Source organism: Terrapene carolina, unplaced genomic scaffold (assembly GCF_002925995.2).
Source record: "Terrapene carolina triunguis isolate 2854851 unplaced genomic scaffold, T_m_triunguis-2.0 Scaffold227, whole genome shotgun sequence".
In the NCBI taxonomy this organism is placed as follows: Eukaryota; Metazoa; Chordata; order Testudines; family Emydidae; genus Terrapene; species Terrapene triunguis.
In genome coordinates, this window is record NW_020664578.1 from 300997 (window position 1) to 310033 (window position 9037).

A 9037-nucleotide genomic window follows, 5' to 3' on the forward strand; every position below is an offset into this window, starting at 1 on the left:
GCTTGGGGGAAGTGCGTGTGCGCGCCCATGAACATTCATGCGCTACTGTCCCCTGCTGCATGGATCTTCACCTGCCGGCAACAGTGGAATTTGGTGCAGTAAAAGATATTACTCACTTACCTTGTCTCTACGGTAACAGCCTCATCAATGCCATGTCTCCTTTAGCTCCAGCTGCAGGGACCTTTCTGGGGCCTGCGCCGAATCCCCTGCCCGTGGCTTGTAGTGAGGCTTGATAGGATTAGATTTGTATTGGTAGATACCAGTAAGCGTCAATTTCACTGTCCACATGCAAACACACCTGAAAACATTTCATCCAGGGTCACTGAAATTGACAGCCAGGCAAAATAAGAAAAATGCTGCTTGTGAACTTAGTAGAGTTGGATTTAAGGAGATTTACTTTGTCTCTTTTGACATGTGATGTTGACAGCTTGTGTTTTAACGATTACAAAGCTTTGGCTTTTTGAACGTCCAATGTCTGCCATTAAATAATTATTTTCTGACCTGTCCGCCCCCACTGCTTCCTGCGATTGGGAAAATAGAACTCAATAAAAATCTTTACAAATGCTTAAAACCAACCATGGATATTATCCCTCGAAACGCTAAAACAATCCAAGTTGAGGTCTAGTTGTAATCACCGTACAGAGGCCGGCCGGCGGTCAGTCTGTACTGTGGTGGTTGGGATTTGCTGCTGCCACTGGACAGAGCGCTCCATCCCAATGGCGTGGCGTGTTTGATGCTGCGCTCTCTGCCTGCGGCATGCGGCTCACAGATCCAACCCATCAGTCTCCCTTTTGTTCTTCCCCTTCTGTGTACGTGCGTCCCCTCCCTACCCCACACCCCCCAGCAGCGCGAGTCTAACGTGTTATTTTGTGTCCCTCCCCGTGCCCTGGCTGTGTCTCTCCCCGCAGTATCCAGCGCGTGGCAGTGTGGATCCTGGAGAATTATTACCACGATTTCCCCGTCTACAACCCCGCCCTCCTCAACCTGCCAAAATCCGTCCTGTCCAAGAAAATGTCCGGGTTCAAGGTGTACTCGCTCGGCGAGGGTGAGCTTGGGTCTCTCTCCCGTCCACCCTCCTCACTGTCTCTTCTTACTCTGTTTCCCCGCACTCTGTGTCCGGCCCCGGAGCCGCACCTTGCGGTAGCTCCATTGATGTTAGTGATGTTATAAGGGGGAGCGAAATCGACCGGCTTACTTCTCCCCTTGCTCCCAGCCTCGGCTCTGGTTAGCAGGAGGTGATTTTATTTGATAAAGCTCCCTTTTATTACCAGCTTTCCTCCCCTCCTTTCTCCTCTGCCTGAGCGCGGGATTATTCTCTGTCTCGCTGGGAATGGCTTCGGATTTGAATGCATTGATTCACACCAACACAGAAGTTTTATACCCTACCTTTCGCCCCTCCAGGGCAGAGGTTTTGGTAACTTATCGACCTCACTTGAACCGGTTTAAGTGCGTCTACAATAGGAGGCTCACACCTGATTAACTAGAGCCGTGTCATTAAACGGGTACAGTTTTCTGACTGTAGACAGGAGGCAGGAGGCCTGAGGGTGGGATTTTCAGTAGCCTGTTAATATTTGATGTGTTTGAAGGTAGTTCCACCTAGAAACCTGGGCAATGGGCACGTGTCTCTTCCCCCCCCGCCCGCCATGCCATTCAGATCTAGATCTGAACAGGGGGTTGGATCCAGGGGTCTGGTGCCAGGCCAGGCTGCAGCGTTGACGAACAAAAGCTGCAGAGACTTAAAGCCCAGCAGGTGTCTTCCCCTCCTCCAGCTGCAGCGTGAGTGCACAGCGGCTCGCTGTGGCCTGGTGAGCTCGTTGCACAGGTGCAAGCCAGGAGGGGCTGAGCACAAGTTGCCGGGGTGCTATAAAGTTGGGGCACTCCCGGCTTTCGGAGACAGCCCGGGTGATGGGCGTGAGCAGGTGCTGCTTGCCAACGGCTCTAGAAATCTCAGCATGATGCTGCATGACATGCCCTCTCCCCTGCCTGCGTTAGTGGCTAGTTCCAGCGGCAGAGGCGCCAACTGCCTGCTCCTGTAACTTCTCCCCCTGTGTCTAACCCCCCCACTCCTTCCCCTTCCAGAAAACACGACGAACAACTCGACAGGCCAGTCTCGGGCCGTTATCGCCGCGGCCGCCCGGAGGCGCGACAACAGCCACAACGAGTACTACTACGAGGAGGCCGAGCACGAGCGCAGGGTGCGGAAGCGCCGCGCCAGGTACGGGAGTCGACGGGGGGCGCAGTGCCTCCTAGTGGTGGAGAGGAGGCAGGGCTGGGCTGGGGTGACTGTGAAGGGGCTTCTGACCTGAGGCTGCTGGACCCAGACAAACCCTGCAGTTCCTCCGGCAGTGCGGCTCTCGGCTTGGGAGACCGAGAGACCGACTGTATTAGCATGGGCTGCACATCCTGCCTGGCTGGGGAAGCTCCCCCTAAGCTTCTTTGGCCCACAGCGGGTCAAATCCCCCTAGAGTCCTCACAGGTTGGGCCGTGATTGGGGATTGAACCCAGGACTTGGGGTCTATAAGCAAGGTTACTGCTCGCTGAGGTACAGGACGGGTTGGGCCAGCTTGGGGCAGCTCCGGAGCCTCTGCAGGGCTTCCAAGCGGAGCCAGCTGGGTCGCCACCGCTGCCTTCCTCCCGCCAGGCTGGTGGTGGCCGTGGAGGAAGCCTTCACCCACATCAAGCGGCTGCAGGAGGAGGACCAGAAGAACCCGCGGGAGATCATGGACCCGCGAGAAGCTGCCCAGGCCATCTTCGCCTCCATGGCCCGGGCCATGCAGAAGTACCTGCGCACCACCAAGCAGCAGCCCTACCACACCATGGAGAGCATCCTACAGCACTTGCAGTTCTGCATCACCCACGACATGACTCCCAAGGTAGGTAGGCGGGGCGGGGGGACTGTGGGGGTGGGGAAGGGGTAGGCTGGGGAGCTCGGGGGTCGATGGGGGAAGCCCCAGTTCCCGTGGGCCAGCCCGAACTCACTCCTGCTCCCTAGACCTGCAGTCCACCCCCGGAGACTTTTTTCTCCAGTGAGAATTACTTCTGCAGGTTCATGGTCAGACCATGAAACCAGAATCCACGTTAAACATGGATTCTGAGCCATTGCCCAGCACCCCTTTTCTCCTCCTCCCCATCTTGGCTGGCTCTGGGGTTGAGGGTCCGTCCGTCACTGAGGTAGCTGAGCTTTGGGTGAGAAGTCCAGCAGCCGAAAGCCCTGGTCCCGTCTGCACCGTAGGGCTGTATTTCAGAGCCTGTTGCTCCAGCGTCTTCAGCGCTGATAGACACCATATGAAGTCCCAAGGCTGTGTTGCGGTTCAACACAACCGCGCAGCAGCTTTGTTCCCCAGCATAGCCGTGCATCGGCCATGTAGGCCAGTCCATCCTTACCGGGTTTGTACCAGTGCATGCTGGGAAGATCTGGCCAGCTATCCCATAGTACCTTAGCCTCTGGCCCCTGGGGGCAGAGAGAATCATGAGTGTTTTTTGCATGGTGCTGTGCACCTTGGGATAACCTCCCTTGCAGAGGCAGGAGAGCTGGGAATGCGGTTGGAAGGGGCCTTACCTACAGTCAGAGCCCTGGATACAGTTGTGCTGGAGCTGATGGGTTTCCATGGCGATGTTGCAAGGCCTCCTTCCGGCCTGACCCACCAGGTAGCCAATGGTGCCTCAACAAAGACCACTATCCATTGAGAAACGCCCCTCCTGTCTCTTCTCCTGTCCCCCAGGCCTTCCTCGAGAGGTACCTGAGCGCTGGGCCCACCATCCAGTACCACAAGGACCGCTGGCTGGCCAAGCAGTGGACGCTGGTCAGCGAGGAGCCGGTGACCAATGGCCTGAAGGACGGGGTAGTCTTCGTCCTCAAGCGCCAAGACTTCAGCCTGGTGGTGAGCACGAAGAAGATCCCCTTCTTCAAGCTCTCAGAGGAGTTTGTGGACCCCAAGTCACATAAGTTCGTCATGAGGCTGCAGTCGGAGACCTCGGTGTGAACTGCAAAGGGGGCGGGTTAGGTTATGGACTCGTGCCTGAGGAGGAGCAAGTTGCATCCAGGACTCTCCCTTTTTTGACCGGAGCTTAGAGAGACCATCATGCAGGGAGAGCCTTGTAGGAACCTCCCAGAACCAGCGTGCATGCCCTAGGGCTCCGTCTCCTCTCTCTGCCCTCTTCCATCTCTGCTTGCCCTCCATTTGGGGGTCGGGGGCAGAGCCCTTTCCCCTTCCTGTCTCTGCTGTCTCCAAAACCCAGATTCTTGTAGCAATCTCCCAGGAGGTCGGAAGGCGCGTCGCGCGAAGGCTGGCGTTTTAGCAGGAAGAAGATCCCTCATTTGGTGCCAAAACTCAAGGGCTACTTTTTGTTCCCTCCTTCACCAGCGTCTCCAAATGCGGCTGGGTCTGAGGAACCGTCTCAGTTTCCTTTTTTGTATTACTATCCCGATTCTGGCCTTTTTTACAACTGCCCCGGATGTTTGGAGTGTGTTTTTTAAATCCCCACACGCGAGGGTTTTGGAGCATCTGCAAGCGTCCCTCCAGTATTGTGGCTGCTATCGAAATCTCCCTGCTCCACCTGCCGGCAGGAAAAGACAACCAACAATGCCGACTCTGGCATAGGAACCTCCTCTTTGGCTCTTCTCTGGGGTTTTCCAGATCAGTTTTTTAACAACGACGAGAAGACTAGTTTTAAACAGTTTTTTTAAATAGCGATTTTTTTTCGTGTGTGCTGATCTCTGTGCTTTGTAATGGAATCCTGTGTTTTTTGTAAATAGCAACTCAAACTGGCCCAGTTCCACTTCCTTGACTAATTGGATCCATTCCTCCTTTACACCAAGGGCATCTTTACCCCCCTCCGGCAGTGTAAGGGGGCCTTAAAGCGGATGTCAAGTAGGGTTACGCTGCTGGAGTGGCGTAAAGGGGTCTTTGTGTCCAGGAGAGTCAGGCTCCCCGATGATAAGGTTGGTGAATGTGCTGAATTGCAGGAGTTGAGCAGAATGACTCATCCTCCTTGTGCTTTTCTCTGTCTGGAGGCTGAGCTTTGGTTTAGCTGTTGGGATTTATAGGAAAAACCGCCCCAAATCTCTCCCATGCCCTAGTACGCATCCCCAGCCTCAGGCAAGTAAAGCAACTGTGACTTGCTTTTGTTAAAGGTCATGACTCCGCAAGGTACATGCCGAATGTTATCTCTCTAAGGTACTTACATGGCCCCCATCACCACGGCATTTGGGGGGCTCACAGCACCCCGTGCGGCCGGGCAGTGCTGTTGTCCCCGTTCTGTGGCACAGGCCGGCTAAGCTCAGTGACTTGCCCAAGGAATCTGTGGCGGAGAAGGGGCTCAAACCCAGATCTCACAAGCCCAGTGGCCTAACCACTAGCCCATCCTTCCTCTGACCCCCCAGCGGGTGTAACCTAGCATGGAGCTCTGCTGATTTACACCCGCTGAGATTCTGGCCCGCTGATGTAAATGGAACCGTTCTTGGGCTGGAAGTCAGGCGTGTGCTTTAACGGCCTTGCTGGTTCAGGGCCTATCATCACACGCACGTTTGGTGCGAAAACAGCCCCTCCAGCTGTGCTCCCGGATCTGCCGGCTTTACGGATGCAAACGAGTGATTGCTCCCATGAACCCTGCAGTGGCGCGCGTCGGACCGAGCTGGGTTCTGTTCTTCCTCCTGCACCGTCCACAGAGCCTGACGACAGCATCTCTGGCCTTGGGTCTCGGTGCCCTGAGCCTCGCATGGTCCCTCGCACCAGTGCACAGCCCAGTGGAAAAGGCTCCCCCTCTTGATCTGGCAGGCTTTTGCCCTCCCTTTGTACCGGTGACCCAGGGCGCTGGAGAAGCGGGTTCTTTTGGCTCCACGGCTGGTGCGAGAAGGGGACAAAAATGCAGAGATTGCAGCTGGTTCCCGGGGCTGGCCGCAGCTAATGAAATCCAGCTCTTGGCTTGGTTACAAACTGAGCCGGTCGGATCTAGAGACGAAGGCCTCCAGGTCCATTTCTCTTACTCACCCTTTGTAGATTGAATTAGTTTCAACACGCCAGCTGGCCCCCTGCACAAACAGGGCTCTTGTCCACGGAACAGGGCTAAAGCCAAGTCACTTGACTTAAAAATAATTTTTCCTTCCTCCTGGCAAACTTTGTCCTGGTCTCCCCCTTTCATTTTGTTTCTGGAGCAGCGTTGCTGGGCATCAAGGGCCCGATCCGGCTCCTGCGGGAGTCTCCGGGGCCCAATTCCTGACCTTCCTGCCCCTTTACGCCAGTCCAAAGCGAGCACGTGAGATGCAGCCGTTCTGATCCGCTGGCATCTTGCACCCGACTTTGCACATGCCTCAGTGACCAGGGCCCAGACCCTGCCGGCTCCTACGCACACGCTGAGCTTTGTGTCCCGTTGGGCCTGCTCTTCTGCGGCGCCCAGTGCGGTCGTGAACGCGGGTCGCTAGTGCAAAGCGAGTGCAAACCAGAATGGTCGTGCGTTCACACCCGCGTCGCACTGGTGCAGCGAAGGGCTGACCCTGTGCCTGTCGGCATCCATGGCAACGCTCCCAATGACTTCAGTGGAGCAGGAGCAGGCCCGGAATGCACCAGACACAGGGTGACGGAGAAGTGGGCACAAGGGGACTGCTCACATGCACAAGTGTCAGGATCCGAGCAAGGCAGGGCGCAAGGCTGCGGAGGATCAGGTCCAGCGGGAGCGCGGGGGTGTCTCTCCCAAGGCCCCAAAGATTCATTCCTTCTTCCCTCCCGTGTCCTATGGAGCCTGGAATCAGAAACCTGCAATTTGTTACCGTGCCCCGGCCTCCCACTTTGTACCGAGTCCCCCCACTCAGCTGGTGCGTGCGTCTAGAACTCCCCACCCAGTGGATACTAGAACTGTCCGTCCGTCTTTGCCATGGGCCTGTATGAATTCTGCCTATGCCAACTTCAGTGCTGGGGAGAGGCCTGGGCTAGACCTGCCGCCCCCAACTGCAAGTGGCAACATTACGATGGGCCCCTCGCTTGGCGGGTTTTCGTCTGACGTTTGTTTGTTTGTTTGTTTTTTAAGTCAAACCGACACGAAGTCTTTTTGGTTACAAATACCTCACGGGTTTTCTACTGGGTCCTTTCTACCGTCTGTGCCGCTGTGGTTGTGTGTGTTCGGTGTGAGGAGAACACCGGGGCTGTGTGAGGGTACTCAGAAACGGCGGGTCGCGGTCGGGGGGGGGGAGGGGGGGGGGGCAGGGCTGGCCTGATTTCATCACTGTGTTTTTTTTTTTTTTTTTTTTAAGCACTAAAATTATTAAAGGACTGTGACTTGTGGGGGCGTGAGGGGAAATTGACAGTATTTTGCTCTTGAAGTCAGATCTGTGGTTAATGTTTTTCCTTTTATTTTTAAAAGTAGGGGTTCCCCCCCTCTTCCATGCTGTTGCTCAGAGGTTTACAATCGTGGTAACTCCCTATCTCTCTAACAGCCTCTGGGATGTCAACTGCCTTTCTGAGCTCAACTCCTCCAGGCTAGCCCCCCCAGCCGGTGCCAGTTGCCGTAACATCTGTCCAGCTGTCCGCCTATCAGTCATAGGGTGTTGTTTTGCCACCCATCACCGTAGTGTCTGGGCGCCTTCCACATAAGATCAATAGCAAAATCCCTAGTGGATTTCATGGCCCTTTTGGGGGTCAAAATTTGGCTTGGGGGTAGGTTGACCCCAGCTGGGGATCTGGGTCTCCAAGTCTGTACAAAGATACTCTGCTCTCCTCACTCTCCTGTTCTCTCACTGTTCTTTGACTTAATTAGCACCAGGTTCACCATGCGGTCGAAGTTCACCCTATGCTGAGGTCCGTGCACCAGTAAACCCTTTAAAACAGCGTTGGTGGGACATCGCTGGTGCAAGTGCTCTGTGCACGCCCTTCTGCACAGCAGGGGAATTCCATCCCCTCTCTTCCCTATTCCCAGCATCCTCTTTGCTTACCGCCCGGGTCCGATTTTGATCTTGGTTACACTGGTGTAAATCTGGAGCGACACCAGTGGAGTCACTCTGGATTTGCACAAGTGCAGCTGAGACCAGTCTGACTGTCTTTAGTCTTCCAGGGCTTTTAACCCTTTGTTTCTATCTCCCATTCCACCTTGCTTTGGATCTCTGTACCTTGGCCTTTCCATCACAACACCAAGCTGCCAGCTTCCCCATCCCTCCCTGCTGGATCATCCCCCAAGATGAGATCCCCCTCCCTTTGTCTGGCTCCATTAGTGTCTTGCCTCATGTCCTCTCGACTTCATTTTCTTCCATCTTTCGGGCCAGATTCCGATCCCAGTAACACTCATGTGGAGTCCCGTGAGGAGGGTCCCTGGAGAGATTCTGGCTTGACACCAGTTTCACTGAAATCAGAAACCGGCCTCCAACTTCACATCCAGATTCCGATATCCATGTCACAGCACAGAGGTCAGTGAAGTGACTCTGGATGTACACTTGTTTAACCACGATCAGAATCTAGGGCCCGATTCCTCATTGCCCTGCATCTAGCTTGACACCAATGCATAGCAGGTGTCCGCGACGAGACCAAGCGCAGGCCCACCGAGAATCAGAGCCCATCGCTCCAATCTCTCAGATCCCTTAACATCCTCCACCTTCCCCTAGAAAACAAAGCCCTTCGCTGTAAACCCTCCGCTTCAGTATTCCAAGGACAAGGGGATCCAGCTAAAACATCTGGATCATTGAAGATGCTTCATGCAAACATCTGCTTCCATTACTGCTGCCTTCCACCATCAGGGTGATTACTTTACTTTCACCATTTCTTCTCTTCCAGATGATCTGTTAATCTATCCATCTGTGTGTCTCCTTTCCTGATCCTCCAGGGGGATCTTTCGCCGACACTGCTTTATGGATCAGTCACCGTCGCTGTGATCATCTTGTCATGTTTCCGTGTGCACATTTACAGGGATAGATTTTTTTTTTTTTTTTTTTTTTTTTTTTTTTCCCAAAAATTAAAAAATACAGACTCTTCAGTGGAGTGAGATTGTAAATGTAGAGGTTTTAGGGGGGTTGTTTTTCCACTCTGAGTTTAGGGGGAAAAAAAGGTTTTTGGGG

At 54.4% G+C, this 9037-nt stretch overlaps 1 protein-coding gene across 3 annotated transcripts in view; it reads left to right on the forward strand.

Moving 5' to 3' along the window:
- VANGL2 (VANGL planar cell polarity protein 2) overlaps positions 1 to 5394 on the forward strand; it is a 38520-nt gene extending 33126 nt beyond the window's left edge. For all 3 annotated transcript variants that reach the window (XM_024205577.3, XM_024205578.3, XM_024205579.3), the window contains 4 exons: positions 909 to 1045; positions 2080 to 2215; positions 2642 to 2873; positions 3723 to 5394. In XM_024205577.3, coding sequence (XP_024061345.2) covers positions 909 to 1045; positions 2080 to 2215; positions 2642 to 2873; positions 3723 to 3983 — 766 coding nt within the window. In that variant the 3' untranslated portion in view covers positions 3984 to 5394. The remainder of the gene's footprint in view (positions 1 to 908; positions 1046 to 2079; positions 2216 to 2641; positions 2874 to 3722) is intronic.
- The last annotated feature ends 3643 nt before the right edge of the window (positions 5395 to 9037 follow it).